At 43.1% G+C, this 18,830-nt stretch overlaps 1 protein-coding gene across 1 annotated transcript in view; it reads left to right on the forward strand.

Moving 5' to 3' along the window:
• The window catches only part of LOC146600804 (neuronal acetylcholine receptor subunit alpha-7-like), a 59,166-nt gene extending 40,699 nt beyond the window's left edge, over nucleotides 1-18,467 (forward strand). Inside the window, exons 8-10 of the mRNA XM_085316965.1 lie at nucleotides 117-203; nucleotides 11,432-11,541; nucleotides 17,901-18,467. Coding sequence (XP_085173091.1) covers nucleotides 117-203; nucleotides 11,432-11,541; nucleotides 17,901-18,422 — 719 coding nt within the window. The 3' untranslated portion in view covers nucleotides 18,423-18,467. The remainder of the gene's footprint in view (nucleotides 1-116; nucleotides 204-11,431; nucleotides 11,542-17,900) is intronic.
• The last annotated feature ends 363 nt before the right edge of the window (nucleotides 18,468-18,830 follow it).

The raw sequence follows: 18,830 nt of genomic DNA on the forward strand, positions 1-18,830 counted from the left end.
ATGCATTTGGCTTAGCTGTAGATCAGGACAAGGCTATATTTATCAGCAGAGACATCACAGGAGGAGCTGCAGATGTTATGTTCCTCATCCTTCCCCTCTATGTTCATTTCCTGCAGGTATCACTGTCCTGCTGTCCCTGACTGTGTTCATGCTGCTTGTGGCTGAGATCATGCCTGCAACTTCTGACTCAGTCCCACTGATAGGTAGGTTGCTTTTGTCTGCTCTGTACACCCTCCATACTACTTCCTAAGAGCTGTGCAAAGCCTATTTGAGGACTGAACCTTTTTTAATAGAGCTTTGCATTTCAGCAGTGTCAGGAGTAAATCTTTGTCTGGGCCTTCACTGTTTATGCGTATGAAGAGAGTCTACACGCAAAGGGGTTTTGAAAACATCAGATAAGCGGGTACTGCAAGGTAGAGGAGACACAGGACTAACAGTGCCCACCTAAACCTGGAGGTTTAGGTGGGCAAAACTCAAGGTCTGGCACTTTCAGGACATAGGCGTGGAGTGAATACTGGAATAATACTCAGCTCTGGCTGTGGATTCATTACACAATTTGAATGGAGCAGGTCTCACATAGAGCTTTTGAAAATCTCAGTGCTGCTGGCTGGACAAAATTTCCTTTCCTTGCCCACACGACCTGCTTTACCTCCTTTTATGCATCTCTCCCCACCAGTTCTCCTCCTCTCTTATGTCTACCACAAGAGCAATTCAAGAGACTGCAGCTGAAATTCAAATAAAACCAAATAAAAAATGGTGCATTTTTAACATWTGATGAAAGCTATTGATGAGATTATGGTAATTTCCACTGTGACTGCCCTGGAAGACAATATAAGAAATCCAAGCTTATGCCATATAGGCCTTTTTATTGTAGCCTGAGAGATAGTCATGGGAGCATCTAAAAGACCTTACCTGGACTCTGAAGGGTGGATTATCTCTCCAACCATTACTGTGGTAGTATCAGAAGGCTTCAGGTGAAGGTCCCTAATATCAAGTGCTGAATACACACAYGTGCCCACAGAGTAAAGGGTTATCTTTGCCCCAGAAGCCTTGCAGACTGGACTGAGTAGATTAAGCAGATATAGATGTGAAGAGTAGAGAAGGAGCTGGAAGAAATATCATTCTTCTCTTTTTCTAGACAAGGAATGAAGTTGTGAAGGATTAAATGATATTTTTGAAGTCATATGGGAAAGACAGAGTGCTCTAAGCACCTGATTCATTAGTTTGTTCTTTCTGGAGGGCCAGATAATGAGGCAGATGAAGGATTCACTCTTCTTCCACCAGATAAACTGAGGCATCAGAAGAGATTGCTTGCATGGCATGAGGCTGTCATACCAATAAGCTGGCATACAAACATGCTGACTGAGCACATTGTCAGGCACAGTGAAAATGAAGCTACTGGTTACATGCTGTTTTCGAGGTTCAGTGTGACACTAACTGCAATAGGGGAAGGTCACTTCTGTGTGTGAAACATACACAGCTCTGCGTGTTCACAGTAGCGTGACAGGAGCAAGAAGAGATCCCATGGGCTATGCACCTCAATGACTCCAGCCTCTGCCACAAGAAATTCCTGAAACTGCTGTCTGAGGATGGCAAGAAGTGAAGGCAACAAAGCAGCTGGAACTACCAGCAGCTGCAGGTGACTATCCAGCTGTGCTGGCCTGAAGGTGCACAAACCCATCAGAATTGGGACAGCTAAACAGGGGAGAAAGGGAAGGCCAGGTGGCAAGACATGATCAATGAAGACATGGGCCTGTACACTGCCCTCATACTGCTTGCGAGTGGGGCTGAATGCAGAGCCTGAATTAGCATTGGCATAAGGAGAAGCCATTGATAAGTATGTCATATTGGTGGGGGCAAAGCCACCGATGACTGTCTTTTTCACCAGGACTAAGGGGGCCTATGCTTGAACTGGGGAAAGCATCATTCTCTGGACTTGTAGTAGGGTAAGGAAAATTCTGGTTTAAAGAGTAAGCAAGAATGAACACCATAGGAAGACCTAGGAATGATTAATTATATTATCTCCTGAGCTAACACCAATATTTTCGTCCAAATCATGACCAAGGTACACAGGGAGTGCAGTAGAAGTTAAAAAAAAATATTCAGCAATATATCTAGGTGCTGATGGAGGCTGTGCCTCGTCACTGTATAACTAAAGCTTAGCATGAGGCGTACCATAAAAAGAGCAAAATGGCAGTTAGTCAGACAACCTCATTATCTAACCTCAGGGAGTTAGATAGCCCTAACTGTCAGGAAGGCAGGTGACTCACAGGGCTGTGCAGCATGCTCATATGCAAGATTCTGAAAGCCTCCAAATAAATTGGGCACCTTACTGAAAGTCAGCATGACTCTTACCCCAAGTAAGATGGGCTTCCAAAAAAGCTAACAAGGCCATGTATCTAGGCCTCTACATGCATCTAGGACTCTACAAAGACAGCTACAATTTCAGAGAAACTTGGTGTGCAGGGAGGGGAAACAAAGCATCTGACAGATATTTACGTAATTTTGCTTCTTATAATATGTAACAAAAGCCAACTGGAATTACTAAAGGGATACACCTGCCTATGTCCGATGCAGTAGCTTTAACTAGACCAGTTCCTCCTAGAATAGGCCCCTACTAGAGAAGATAAAAAGATTTGGACCAAGAAAAGTAAATATATATAATATTTACTATAATTAAAAAATACATATTTTTATATATATGTATAAAATAATATAAAGAGTTATATATTATTACAGATTTTGTTGCTGGAATAACAAGTTTCAGCTAATTGCTACCTAATCCATTGTGGATGTGTGAACATCAAATATCAGCAGCGTGGTGGGGAAGTCTTCTTCAGGTCACCGTTGGCTCAAGTATTAGGACCTCTCACATATTTTTTTTCATCATTTTTGGATCACAAAGACAAGAATATGATCAGGGACTCTGTTCTCACTACTAGTATATTAAATGTGCGTTGTTGGCAGCTTGTATTATTGCAAGTTTTTTCGTAATGCCGAAATAATTGGAGCATAGCAAATGTATTAGAAATGCACCTTTCAAAGTTGCCATGTAGGTCAAAGACAGTCTGTTCCTTTCATCTGTTCATTAAACAAATTTCATAGTGTAAAACGCTGTAAAAGAATAATTCCAATGCACGGACAGTCTGTTAGGCCCTGGAGACTGACTTGAGCTATCCAGAAAAAGACATCTAAAGCCGTCCCCTGGGAACTCTCACCTGATGCAATCCTGTTACAGTCCAAAAGCAAACTGAGCTTTGACTAGGTTTATTGTATAATCAGACAGTCTGGACTGGCATGCTCTGAAACTTGGCAATCACCCTTTAATGGGAGCTCCTGCTTCACAGGATCACAACTCATCCAACTCATGTTGGAAGATATTTGGGAAGGTCTCTAGCCCAAAATCTGCTCAGAGCAGGGTCAGCTGTGGGGTCAGACCAGATTGCTCATGATTATTTCCAGTCAAGGCATTGTCCCCTTTCATTTTATTATAGAAGACAATTAAGTTGGTCAGGACTGATTTACCCTTGATGATAATTCCTGGCTGATCGTTCTCAGTTACCATCTTCTGTCTTAAGTCCTCAGAAATGTTCTCCAGGGACTCGCTCCTTGATTTTCCCAGGGACCCAAAGGAGGCTGACCTACCTGTAGTTCCCTAGATGGTTTCTTTGGTCTTTCTCAAAGATGTTCCAACTCGGAGTCTGGGTGACTGCATTTCCCCCCTGCTCCTTTTCTCCAGAAATTACCTGCTGTCTGAGGGAATAAGTAATTTCCAGAACCCACTTCCCAGCAACATGCATACGTGCACACAAGGCACTGTGATCCTTCAAAAATTGAAGGGCTGCTCTTCTGCAAACTCATCTATGACGCTGAAGACAGGAAAAGTGCAGGAGTCAGATCAAGGATGCCTCTGTCTATGTTTAAAAAATTAACTACCCATAGCAACAGAAACCAGCTCAGTCATTTGGATGAAGAGTATTTATGTCCCATGGCATTTACAAACACAACAATTTGGCCAGAATTCAACACAAGCTGACTATATAAGCAAGACTTGTTTCACAGCTTGGCCCTGGAGGTCGCTCCTAGCACTGAAAGCTCTGGAGTGCAGCTCCTGAACAGACTTTTCAGACCATGATTATACAGCAGAAACTGTGTCCTAAACTTACCCATCCCAGGAACAGTTTCATTCTGCCTCATAGGCAGTGTGTCTGGCTGCACTCACGATTTGACCTATTTTTAATTCCTCTCTTTAAAAAATGTTTTTATCAAGAGCCTATGCAGCTAGACAGCTGGAGGAAACATACAGAACACCACATGTGTTAGGCACCTGAAATTACTGGGATGGCTGCACTGTCACTGGGTGAAATCTTAAAGCCTGTGTCTATTCACACTAGAGGGTCAGGTAATCAATTTGAGAGCTACTTTTGAGAAATCCAGACATAAACCGCACGGACTTTTTTATTTTGGTAAAGGCAGCATGATTCCGGTAAACAGTACTGGATAACCAAGTCCATTTTTGGCAATGCTTTTGTGACCAGCTCTGAAGAAAGGATCACTCCATTCCTTAGGCCATAGGCATACACCTGAATTATTTTTTTTTAGAGAGCACTGTGCCTCCCTGTTTGCAGTCTTCATATCCCTGACTTGTTTCATTAAACTGTATTTTCCATTAGAAAACAACCTTGTAATTAAGGGTAGCAAATCATGCATTAAGAAGTAACTAAAAAGGAAGTTTCCCCAGATCAAGTCGGATTCCTAACTGTAACTATGCCCCTTCATGATTATCCTTTAAGTAGAGCTTCCTTAAGATTATACCACCGGCGAGCATGCTTACACAGTTGCAACAGTACCTGAGAAAGCAGTCACCAGGATCTCATTAATCTTGCATTGCTGTAGGCATGTTTTCTAAATCAGTGTCTCAGGATGGATTGCTAGGTTGGACTCATGGACTAAACACCTTAAAAAGTTCAACTCCTAATGTAATGTTTAGTTACCTAGCAAAAATCAACCTGTTTTTCAGAAAGACAGATCAATACACAGCTCATTGTTGTCAGATATGGCCAGAAGCGATGGCTCTGGAAAATTCAAGGCAATACAGGTATAGGCATAGCAAGCACTGCTTTCCCATACTCATATTCTCCTGCCTCCAACATCACCTCGGGGACAAAAACATTCTGAACCGCATGGCATGGCATGGGAAGGATTGCAGAGGTCCCTGTTCTTCCCTTCTCCTTCATGATCCTGGCTGCTTCCAGTCCTAGATGATATAGCCTATTTTAGAAGTTTTATTCTTAAACAAATATTACCGATGGCCTGGCCTTAGTCAGTGACAGATTTGCCTCTATTCCCAGTGCAGCATGACATGGGCTCTGAATCCCTGTCCACCCTTCTGCATCCACCTTGACTGCGTATCCACTTCAGCAGTTCCACATGAGAAAAGGGTGATAGAGTGCAGAAATATCCCTAAAATAATTACTCAGCAAACATCGCCTGGCTGTTTCTTTCTCTCCTCTTGATCCAAAGCTCACTGCAGACCATGAGTCCTTCAGATCAGCCCCAGACGGCAGAGAAAATACAGTCACACAACAAAACAGCCAGAAGCACCCGCAGAAGGCAGATTTCAGCTTGCAATCAAGGCTACAATAAGTTCAGAGTTGGCTGCTCTCACTCTGCCCCAGCCAGTGCACACAGGAAGTGTTACTTTCAAAGTATTTTGTCAGATCAGATAAGGCATGTTTCTGCCCATAAGCCAAATCCTAAATTGAAATGTTCAAACCAGTCAGATGATTTGTTTCGCCCACAAACACTCTTTGGGCTGGAACTTCAAGGTGTCCTGTTGAACATGGGAAGTGCTCAACCATTTTGGATTCGCCACACACTATATTTCAGAGCAGAATGTATGCACAGGGAAGGCAAATGCTTCTTTTTTATTTTTTACACACCCAAGTAAACTCCAAACTAGTGCAAAACATTATTTCCTGCCACCTCTCTTCAGAACAGTATCATCACTTTTAGGTCAAGAACCTGTATTTTGCTCTAAAAGGTATTTTATTGCAGAAAGTGTGGACCACTTGGAAAATTGTATGTTCACAGAGCGTTTGAAAAACAAAACTGGGAACTCATGAGTACAAGGAATTGTCACTTTCTCAGTCCATATTAACATCCACACAGTGCTTGGTGCCTTGGTTGGACATATAAAATAACACGCAATAAAAATTGAGTTATTGCCATCTCTAGGTAACATAAACTGTGTTTCCTTCTGTCCCCTTCTTTCACTGTGCTCACCAGCTAGCTTGTTAAAAATCCACAATACTTCCCTCCTATTCAGGGCTCTACTAGCCTAGCATATTTACAGACTTGCCTCCTTCTTGCTTTTCTTTATCATGTTTATTTTATTTCATTAAAGAAGAAGGTTATAACCTGTGAATAAATATGTCTGCACCAGATGCTGGGGGTGATTTCTTGCAGTTCAGTCACATAGCAAACAAGGCTGCAAATTCCTGAGACAAGGAAGCAGCACAGTGCTTTACCACCTCCAAGAATTATAAACTGTTTTAAGTTAAGAGCAAAAGCCATTTGGGGTTCTGGCTAGATGGAGAAAAATGAGATTAAATCTCCTATTACATTTTCTATCATATGCTTGTATCTTTTCAGTTGCTCATACTCTAGCACCTGCCCTTTCATTTTTCTCTGTTTCTTTTTGATTTTGCTGGGTGCTTTCCCCCCTATCCTTCAATGCTCCTGCCTGGCAGCTCACTGACTCCAGGCCTCTGCACAGCCTCTTCCATGCAACAGAAACTCCTAGTCTCAGCAGCAATTTACAGTTTTGGGCTGCATGGTCAATGGTGCTTTTCCCAAAGCCATAAGCTTTACAACCCGCTTTATGAAAAAATCAGAGCTGTTCTTTTTCTCAAATACCCAGTTCTACTCCTGAAAAGTGTGTGGGAGAAGAGCTTGAAAACACTGACCCTATGCCCTTTACAAGTATCATAATCAAAAGATAACACAGAGTCTAATCCTTCCTTAGATTTCTCACTCTCTGAAGACATTTTCTGTTTATGATGCATCAGCTCACAGCACAGGAACATGATGATGCTCTTTGCTCTCTAGCATCAGTGAGATGTAATGGATGGCACAGGGTGATCCAGATAGAGCAGATGTCACCAGTAAAGGATATAATTTTTCTGCCCACATCCTCTTTCTTGTTTCTTTACTGTCTGTGTACAAGGGTAAATCAGCTAGCAAGGGAATCTCTCCTTCACCTTCTGGCCCTCTGGTATCTGAGAAATTCTGCGCAAATGATAGGCCATCAACCGTTGTGCACTGGGGCACTATGTACCTGACGCTGGCCATGATCTCTGCCATAGGAGGAGAGAAACAGGGTGGCTGGACTCCCCTGGGCTAGTCCTTGAGGTCTCCTGCATCCTCCAGAGAATGCAACTTCTAGTTCATAGAACTAGGAGCATTTCCAGAAGGTGTAGTGGTGCACAACTCATTTGGTGCATGTTCTGGGACATTTCTCCCATTTCCTGAGAGTTCAATGGAGACATTCAACACCAAATGATTGACATGACCTGACTAGTAGCAGCTGTAAACAATTCCAGCATTTGAGGTGCAGAGACACCTTCTCTATAGAGAAAGAGTACAGACTCCAGTGGGATTCATCCAGCTCAACCACTGTGAATACCTGAGTATGACATTCCCCTTTCTTCTCCACAATTTCATAATAAAATCAGGACTGTAACTCACTGCATGGAGGAAGCTCTGCCTTTTCATGATTAATTGGGTTAACGAGTCTGGATAACACACTGATTTCCATGTCACTGTTCAGTAATAATTTCAACAAAGCAAAGCATCCCTCTGGGATCTTCTTGCTTTCTTAGGGTTTTTGTTTTGTTGTTATATTAATCAATCCTTAAAGTTAATCCAGTTTTACTCAAATGAGAGATCTTCCAAAATATCTCTAACATAATCTTAAGGTGCTTCCCTGATGTGGAATAATGTCACAGAATGTCCTAAAATGCTGCTGGAAGCTCCTGACGTTTTGGATTGTAAGTCAAGGCCATCTTTTTGATGCAGGTTTTGCTCTATAATGTCAGAGGATGTCCGTGAGAACAAGTAGCTGCTGTGAGCACAGATCGCATGGATCTCTGTGGCTGTATTAGATCTTTATTTTTTTGTGATTACAGCACCTGGTCTTCTTCTGACGGTGCTGAGACTGAACCTGACAGTTCCCAGATGTTAAAGCAGTTGCCCAGGTAGTGTGTTACATCATACCTCCTCTAGCAAAGAAAGGGAAGAAAATCAACAGTAAAAGAGCAGACATGTCATACCTGAAAGAGATCAGCTTCWGTGCACAAGAAGCAGCTGTTTTGTTGACACATGACTGCTGAAGAAAGCAGCACACAGCTTTGAAATCACACAAAGAGCAGCTAATAGTGACCAGTGCAGACCTCTGTACCTCTGGGGAATATGGCTATGCAAGCCATTGGAGCATGCACAAGCTTCAAATGCTGGTCTCCTGGACCCCTTTCCTGTCCTGTGACAGCTGCCCAGGATAGAGAAAGATAATGGGAGCAGTTCCCTTCCAGAGTGTGTTGATCGCTTCCCAGCTGTGCCTCAGAGCAACCCACAGCCAGCGCCCAGGACTAGGCTCTTCCCAATGAACTCTGAAAAAGCCTCAGCGTAGCCTAGGAAAGATCTTGGTAACTAGGAGCTCCAGGGTAAGAAAAGACAATAACATACTCAGTGATGAATGTTGAATATTCTCCTTCAGAGATTTAAATGAAATGGGCTGAGCTTCTTTGTGAAATCAGGTTCACATTTGCCCACTACTGACAGATACACATGGAGGGGAGAGACTTTGTGGGAGTCTCAAAGCCCTAACTGCATCTCTGCTGTGGACTCTAAAATACTGGTGGAGGAAGAGGACAGTTCCGTGGCTGGACTGCAGTGGAATTCATTGATCGTATGGGACCAAAGTAGTGTGAGTCGAGACAGCAGTGTCGTGGTTCCAAGCAAAGTGCTACCTGTGTGCCTTGCAAGTTGGTCCTCTCAGCAGCTCTGCTCACAAGGTTGCTGGAGGAGGATGAGAGAGTCGTGGCAGAGAGGATGTTGGAGATGACAAGGGACTGCAGCCCTTGCAGCTTTTGTCAAGTGATGGGTTTGATCTGGCTGTGGTGAGGGCTAAAGACTGCCAAGGACAGAGATGCCAGACCAGCAGACTGGAGGAGGATTAAGCCATGTTCTTGGCGAGGTGCATGAGAGACAGCAAGAGCGTCTTTCCCACCAGAGCTCTCTTGAGAACTGCAGGAGGAGATTATTTTTCTGCTACAGGGAAAGAGAAGATGTAGGACTAAGTCCTGGAAGGGAAGACTAGGAAATATTTGCAGGAGTAAAGCTACTGTTTCAGAGCGAGCATCAGTTTGCTGGCTCCTGAGTCTGCTCAGGACTGGAGGTTTTCCATCCCTTACAGGTGAATCGTCACTGACCTGAGGCCTGGCTTGGTCCCAGCCACCCCTGCCTCTGGCTCTGTCCCATGGCAGGATCTGTAATATGAGTACGGAGCTGCATTTTGGAACCAAAAGACCCATGAACAGAAGATCTAATAATTACTTTGTCAACAACGGTTCTCAGGTCCATCCTATCTTGCCCTTGTTGCCCACAGGAAAGTGGGCAACAGCCTTCATCGTATCTCCTCCTACCTTGACTACCTGCCAGTTTTCATTTCACAGATACACTGGTGACTTTTTATTGCCTGAAACACAGCTGAAGTACCATGCCCTCTGCTCTCCGTCCTTATTCTCCAACTTAAAACTTAACAGTATTTGACCAGGAGGGCTCAAAGAGAAATGCAAATGATGTGCATCCAGTCATTTTTTCCTTGCCCACCATCAGGCAAAAACAGACAACATTTTTTTATGGTACCACATAGGTACCATAGGTCCCCTACAGCTGTCAGTCTCAGCTGGAAAGAACTGCTTTCCTAGTTTACTCCAGACCTCCACAGCAACTTCCTGACCTCTGTTCTTGGGATTACAGCACAAGACACTAAGAATGTGAACTCCTCAGCTAATCCTTGGCAGAGATTTTTAGGAGTCATATAACAACAAGTTCTTTGCAAATTCAGCCATGAGGTTAATTTTCCAAGGGTCTGTGAAAAATCCTAGCCAAAGCCATTTTAATTGATACCTTTAGGCCTAGAAGTCTTATTGGTGGCATCTAAATGCATAGAATTTAGTGCAGGTTTTAGTGACTTATAGCAGTAATTATTCTAGTAATATCAACACAGCTATCTTCCTATTATACAACCCATTTTGGAGTCAGATCAGCCACCTTCACTGAAACTTGAGATTGTGGCTTGTTCCCTTTCTGCACCACCATTGGCTTTATTCTTTCATGAGCAAGTGTAATAGAGACCTTTCAATTCAGCTTGCCCTCAGGAGTATTCTTCTAGTTCAGCTGCATAATTCATTTTGCCATGGAAAGCGATGCCTGCTTCTTGAAGCAATTCTAGCATTGGTTTCAGGAAGGCATCAGTATCTCATTATTATGAATATGCTCTTTGCTGCCAACGCAGTGGAAAGAGATATTAGGAAACTGAGCCTGGCACAGAGCTTGCCTTGGAGTCATTATTAAAATCCTTGACTTTTCCTGCAATCTTCGGCAAGGAGGGGTGGCGGTTATGAGCTCTGGCAGTGCTGTATATTGTCCCATGTCACTCCCTATTATCTGACTGTCATGCTCCCTACTATTTTGCCACAGCAGTCTTCTAATGTCACGAGCTCTGCGGGCATTTTTGTTTACACTCTGGTGCCTCAGCCTAACTCCCAGCATGAGGAGGCTGTGCTGGAACTTAAATTGGTTTCATGTCCCAGCTCTGGCTTTAAGGATCTTGATTTGTCCTGCCTGGCAGGCTTAGATTTACTAGTAAGGTAAAAGCACAGCTGGGACCCAGAGGAGGTGGGCTTGAGGGTTGAAGAGGGCGCTGAAGAAGATGCCTGATGCCTGTGGGCAGTGGTGGGGAGAAGAGGTAAGAAATGGTGCCATGGTCACACTTTTCTGAAGGGCCCAGTAACCGCATGAACAAAGCACATCCCTTCAGCACTGTTGCTGACACCAAGAGGCTCCCAACACTGGTGCCCTGTGACCAGCATGCCTCGTCAGCTCCACAGACACCATGCTGTTCCTGCAGCAAGAATAAAAGCAAAGCAAATAAGCCTTTCACTGGTTCTAGCTCTCCCCTCAGTGGAGGGGAGAGACCTGAGCAGATATATTGGAAATTGCAAAGGCCTCAAGCAGTGTGCGGGGTGGATGACCAGAGGAGAGGATGTTTGCGTGAGACAAAGGACTGCTCTCAGGGGCTAACTGAGGAACATTATTTGCCTTTTCTGTTTTTACTCTTCTAACCAAATCCTTCTTTCAATTGCAGCTCAGTATTTTGCAAGCATCATGGTCATCGTTGGTCTATCTGTGGTGGTAACAGTGCTGGTTTTACAGTTTCACCATCATGACCCTCAAGCAGGAAAGATGCCCAAGTGGGTAAGCAGCTTTGGTGGTAAATATTCAATAACTTACTAAAAAAAAATCTAAAACTTATAGCGAACTAATGAGGGGCAAGAGTTGCTCTCCATTAATCCGAAGTGTCAGCTACAGACAGTATGTCTGACACTGCTATGTTTGCTGCCTGAGTAAAAGAATGAATACACTAAACTTGTATTTCCATTAAAAACAGGATATATTATTTGGGGTTTCCTTTTAAACTTAAACTAGGAGACAGCTGAACCTTGTGGTAGAGTAATCTTACTCTGCACCCACTTGATTTGTTATCCATCAGTCACTGGTGTGAAAAAACTTGACATTTCATAGCACGAGGCAAACACCCACTAGTCTGTGCTGGGCAGTTTGTCTAGTGTGTTCCCTTGCAGAGATTCACACTGCTGCCAGCGGCAGAGCTGCAGTCTCCCGTAACAAGGGCAAGAGGTCCAGAATTCAGTGCCGGAGGCGGTCTGTGTTTCCCCTGTTGCAGCTGTCCCTGATGTGAATGGCTCTCAGAGTTTCTAAAGGACAGTACATGACCACCACAGGGCAGCAAGGGCCCTAGATATAAATCCAGCTGTATTTCTCACAGCTTGCAGGGTGGCTGGCTACTTTTCTGCATCATCAGCAGATGGAAGCAGACTCAGTCTGGACTCACTCTGGCTGTGCTGAAGGACCCTTGGACTTTGCTAGGAAATCTGCCCTCTGCTGAAACCATATCCACTTCTCTGCCTGGAGAAACAAATTTGTCTGCTGGCATCTGATGACTTCTCAGTGCAGTAGCCTGTGGACGCTCTTTTCTCTACAGCAGAAGAGTGTTACTCCAGTGAGGTCCAGTATAAGACTCAGTTAGCTTCCAGGAAGAATTTATTTATTTTAGATCTTCAAGTTAAAAACAAAAGCATGCTTTTTTTTTTTTTTTCTCTCTCATGTTTCCAAGAATGGGTTTTAGAATAAGCAGGGAACATATTGCTACTACAAAAGGAAAAGTAATCTAAGCTGAAGCAGATACCAATAGTCAGTCATCTGCCCACTCTGGTTTCTAAGAAATCTGCTTTTACAGCATCCTCTACTATCTCATTCACTTTATTTGTCATGCTGGACAATTATCTTGACATGATGTGAAACTTCACATGGCTGCCCATGTCAGCTTGAGAAACAGAACTGATTTCTAATTTATCTTCTCTAAAAATTAGTTGCAGAGTCAATGCAAATTAAAAAGATAGATAAGTAGATATTAAGCTTACCTAACAATCACTTCTTAAAATGCTGTATAAATTAAGATCAACTTAGTTTCAAGATAGCACAGCAGGTGAATTCTAGATGAACCTCAGTGTAAGCAAGACTTGAGGATGTCTGGGTAAACATGCTTCAGATGGACACAAATGGATAGAGTACGTAGCAATACAACAGCTCCTTAGGCAATATTACTGTGTCTTCCACCTTCTGAGGAGTCTGGGTGTGGGCTAAGGTGTCATGTTAAATACACTCACATATCCGTCCAGTCAATTCTTACTCTTTGCTAGCCTATCAAGAGACTCTTCGAGGCCACCTCCGTTATTTTGCTAAGAAAACTTTACTATGATGATGAGACATTGAAGGAGATTATCATTCATGATTCTTTTTGAAGTTTTCTGGGGAAGAAGACAAGCCTAAGAGAACAATTCTGCGAAGCCCTGTGGCAACTGAATGTTACATATTGAGACAGCAGTTCTACAGCTGTTTCTACAGCATGGCTAGATTTAATGTTAGGCCTAAGCAGCCCATTATTGCATGAATCATCTGTTCTGTAGGACAAAGCACGCCCAGAGAACTGTGTTCTTCTGTAACGAGGTATCAGACCTGGCTTGTTGCTCACTTTCTCATACCTTAGAACACAGATGTGACATATTCGAAATCTATTGGCCAAGGGATTTTCTTCTTTCATATTGGTCATCCAGAGTTCCCTGGAGCTTCTGCAAGACTTGGAGTGACCTGACACACTTCCATTCCCATCCTGGAGACCTGAGAGGACTTCCCTTCCAATGAGTGAATCTGAGGGACCCATAGTGAAAAATGCAGTAACAAATTAAAGAAGGGTTGAGCGATGAAGAGGTGTGGAGAACATCCATTCCCCCATATGGGTTTGGGAGAGATACCTGCCTCAGCCCACTTCTGGAGGAATTGTAGAGAGTGGATTTTCTTCTACCAGTGGCAAGCAAATGTGTAGGAACATATCTGGCAAGAGATTCCTGGTTAGATGTACAGGAAAATAGGGACTAGTTGTGGGAAGAAATGGGTGGATGAATCTAGACCTATGAAGTATTCTCTTGGGAACTAGTTTCCCCAGTACAGACCTACTTCTGTTTCATCCAGAATCACAGAATGGTTGGGGCTGGAAGGGACTTCTGGAGATCATCTAGTTCAACCCTCCTGCTCAATCCTATCTAGAGCATGTTAGATAGGATTACATCCAAGCAGGTTTTGAAAATCTCTGGAGAAGGAGACTCCACAGCCTCTCTGGGCAACCTGTACTATGTCAGCCTCACAAGAGAGAAGGTTTTCCTTGTGTTCAGGTGGACCTTCTTGTGTTTTAGTTTGTGCCTATTACCTCTCATCCTATCACTGGGCACCATTGAAAAGAGTCTGGCCCCATTCTCTTTACATCTCCTTTCAGATATTTATATGCATTGACAAGACCCCTCCTCAGTCTTTTCTCCTCCAGGCTGTATAGTCCCAGCTCTCTCAGTCTTTCCTCATATGAGGTGTGCTCTAGTCCTTTAGTCATCTTGGAAGCCCTATGATGGAGCTGATCCAGTAGCTCTATGTCTCTTGTGCTGGGAAGTACAGAAATGGACATAGTACTCTGGATGCAGTTTTATCAGGGCTGAGTAGAGGGGGGCAGATCACCTCCCTCAACCTGCTGGCAACAGTCTTCCTAATGTACCCCAGGAAGCCATTGGTCTTTTTGGCTACAAGTGCACATTGCTGGCTCACGGTTAACTTGTTGTCCATCGGGACCCCCAGGACCTTCTCTGTAGAGCTGCTTTCCAGCATGTCAGCTCCCAATCTGTACTGGTGAGTAGGGTTATTCCTCCCTAGGTGCAGGGTCCTGCACTTGCCTTCATTGAACTTCAGGAGGTTCCTCTCTACCCTCTTCTCCAGCCTGTCCAGGTCCCTCTGAATGGTAGCACAGGTCTCTGGTGTATCAACCACTCCTCACAGTTTTGTATCCTCAGCAAAGTTGCTGAGGGTGCACTCTGTGCCCTCTTCTAAGTCATTGATAAATAATGATGAATATATTGATGAATAAAACTTCCATACGGTCTGTATTTGACAAAATCTGGACAAAGAATGACAAGGTAAAAACTACAGATGAGAAAGATCTAGCTGAGTACTCTGGGTTCTTGCCATAGACCTGTTGAGATCCACTTTTTTTTTGGCTGGAAATGTTGTGTGCAAGGGATCATCACTCTTGAACAGCAAGGTTCAGAGGCCTGCCAGCTGAACTACCATATATTTTTAAAAAATTACTATGAGGAAGCAAGGTCTGTACAAGGCATTTCTGCAGAGTATACTGTGATGTGATACATTGTGATAGCTGTAGCCCAGGCAAGCAGATAGGGCTGTGTCATCTCAAGACAAAAGGGGTGAATGCTAGTTGTGTGGGAAGAGGCTGACACCCCAAGAGTGGACAGTACACAAGTTCCTTGAAAGCTATGGCCATCGCTTAGTCATTAAGATTTATGGCACAATCCTCATTTTGATTTTTCCTGCCAGCATCTTTCAGGACTTATTTACCTTTTTTTTTTTTTTTTTTTTTTTTTTTTCCCAGAGACATTCGTACAGGTTTTTGCTGATAAAAGCAGGAACCTATTAAGATGACTATCTGCAGAGAGGAGGAAATTGCTTACCTGAAATTTGTTCTCTGCAATTCCTGTCTCAGCAGATCCCCCTAGAACTACTCACTCCCTGCACACCCCTCTCCCTGGCAGAGCCAGATACCAGTGCAAAGCTTGAGCCCTAACTAATTGTTATGAGATATTTTTCCACTTTTGATGGAACTGGCTGCTGTAGTGAGTTACTACAGCATGAGCTTTCCTGGGGAGCAGCTCCAAGGTAGAGGGAGAAGTTCTCTGACTCTCTGCTGTGCCTAAATCAGGTTGTTCAGCTTTAGGCTTCCCTTTGGATATACTTTAATCCTGGGTTGGCTGATGCTGTTGGGCTGGGGCATACAGGTTTGCTGGGAAGCTGGCACTTATCACAAAGAGAATCATAGCTATGACCTTGTCTTGGGGCTAAGCAGTGAGCAGGGGTTCACACCTGTGCTGTTTCTAGATTACCTCAACCAATTGGCATGCCAAGAAGAGACTGATGCCTAAGTGTCTGTGCTTTCTAGGAAATATGGCACTAGTCCAAACAGATGAAAAGCTGTGGTGTTGTCTTGCATGTAATTGTCCATAGGAAATGGGCTTATCTGTAACCGAAATTATAAATGTAAATTCTCCAAGGAATAAGCACACTATCTTGAAAGATGATCTTGAAATCCTGAAAGATTTCTGCAGCATAGAGCTTTTTGACTTACATCTTCTTGAAGACTCAAGACAGACATACTAACATTTTCTAGCATGAAAGTTTGCTTGGCCTAGTATTTTGGAATTTCACACTGAAGGAGAATGAATTTCTCTCTACCGTTGTTACTGACACTGTTGAAATATTGTTAGCAATTAAAGCCTTTATATTGTTCCATAGTGATATGCAATCACTGTGTCCATAAGCAGTTAGAGGACATTTTAATTAAGGAAGTTCAATTAAATCCAGGATGGATTTTTTAATCTACTACATTATAGTTTTGTGTTTGTCTGTGGTGACTATGGAGGAAATAATGAAATATTTAAAGCCACCAATGAAAGCAGAATAATGTGAAACTCAGGAAAATAGCTTTTCAGGGTGAGGAATAAAGGATTCATTAGAGGGAGTGAGGCAGAATGGCCCAGAGGAAAGGGCGCAGGGCTGTGAACCAGAAGCATTCTCACTGTAAAACTTAAAAATTGTATAAACATCTTCCACTCATCTTGGCTTTTGGGTTTTACTATTATTACTCCCTGCTGTAGTAATTAGTGCCTCCTGCTTTCTGAAATAACATTTGTCATTACAGCAGCCACACAGAATGTTAGCTGTAATTCACCCATCCGGAAATCTGTGCTGTGCAAATGCCAGAGATGACTCAACCTGTATCTGAAACCACCTTATGGACAAGGGGTGGCCCTGAGGCATGCAGGGCCAAAGTGACAGGAGAAGCGTCATACAGACAATCCTGGGCACAGGAGTGAAACTAGAGGTCAATTCTGTTTTTTCTTGAACTGCAGATGATTTGGCTGCAACCAGAATGAACAACTAGTTGAAGAGGTCACCTCTCTTCCAGCAGTGACTCACACCAGCTCCTTTCAAATATCCATTCCTGTGTACACGCTACTTGAAGGATGTTACAGTTGCAAGATTTTACTGATTTAGTTCTCTGCCTTCCATGGCAATCAGTACTAAAAAGGGGAAATCTAGCAGGCTCAGAGTTCAGGCAAGGGGTCTGAAGATCAATTCACAGGGTAAAAAATGCTAGATATATTTTCCTGCTAGCTCATCTAACAAACTTAACAGGAAATATTTGCCCCACAAATGTCTGCATGCAGGTTAGAAAGCTCTCATGAATTGTCAGAACAGTTGTACACCAGAGCATGAGGAGACGAAAACTGTTAATAACAACATTCAGATTTTGAACTGCCCAATTTAATTGATCACCTGCTGTTGTTTAGAGGAAATGCCTGCTGTGTTATGTGGCTGAACTCTTCACCACAGGATTAAAACAGAATTGCAACAGCTTTCAAGTAAAAAACCCACAAGTTTACATTGACTTGAATAGCAGGGGTTGTGAGGAGGATATATGCTAAAAACTTCAGTTAGTTTATCAGTATAATCTAAATGTTTGCCCCCAAAATCTTTAAGAGTATCTCCCTCCATATTAACTGAGACATGGTTGCAAAAGAATGCAGCCCATTTTGTGTCCTCTGCTCGATCTGCAGGATTGTCTGCAAAAGAAAAGAGTTCAAGTATCATTCTGTGAAAGGAAGATCTTAAATCTGTTTTGCTGTCTAAGCTGAGTGGACATCGAACAGTTTTATGTTCAAAACACGTCTGAAAGCTGTCATTTTTGGGGAGGGCGCAGATACAGAAAAGCTCCGCATAAAATCAGATAGTTGGAGAACATGGCAAACAACTAGACTTTCTAGTTGAACATAAGGACTGATTACAGTAGCCACCAAATGCTTCAGAAAGTATTAAAATGCTCAGAGAGTCACTTTATTCATATTCTGATCATGCTCTTTCAGGTCCGTGTCATCCTGCTGAACTGGTGCGCTTGGTTTCTGCGAATGAAAAAACCCGGGGAAAACATAAAGCCCCTCTCTTGCAAATACAGCTACCCCAAGCGCCCTCCGAGCGTCAACAGTGCTGAGATGAACATCCTGCCCGGGCACCAGTCCAGCAATGGCAATGTGGTCTACAGCTACCACACCATGGAGAGCCCACACTGCCCCCAGAGCAAGGATCTGGGTAGCAGGAGTGGAAAGGTTACTTGCCCCTTGCCAGAGGACATCGAGCTCGCTCAAAAGAAAGCTTTCGTGGATACCCTCCCAGTGATGATGAAAATCCTGGAGGAGGTTCAGTTCATTGCAACGCGCTTCAGAAAACAGGATGAGGGTGAGGAAATCTGCAGCGAGTGGAAGTTTGCGGCCGCTGTTATAGACAGATTATGCCTGGTTGCATTCACCCTTTTTGCTATTATCTGCACATTTACAATACTCATGTCTGCTCCAAATTTTATAGAAGCTGTTTCAAAGGATTTTGCATGAGGCTTTCAAAGATGAAAATAGTAAGGAGAAAAGTAATTTAAAAGTAAAGGCTTCCAGTAATTTTGATCAGTAATTTAACTCAAAAGAGAGATGTTTACTTTTCTGTGCTGACATACACAGGAGGAGCTGAAATTAGTCTCAAGACCTAATTTATTCCTGATTTTAGTGACTGTAATTACTGAATAGTATACATCTTGAGTTAATTTCCTATACTACTTCTACATGTAATTATGTCATGATCTTGTGACAAGCAGATAGATAAGACAGACAAGAATTCAAATTTACCACATACTTGTTACAAGCAAACACTAGTATCAATCCATAACAAAGCATCTCTGAACATTTTACTGTTTTTACATGGCTTACTATAAACTCTTCAGTACTTTATTGTTTTCAGTATCTTTATGT

This window comes from Rhea americana, unplaced genomic scaffold (genome assembly GCF_003343005.1).
Source record: "Rhea americana isolate MKP2758 unplaced genomic scaffold, rheAme1 scaffold_115, whole genome shotgun sequence".
Lineage (NCBI taxonomy): Eukaryota > Metazoa > Chordata > Aves > Rheiformes > Rheidae > Rhea > Rhea americana.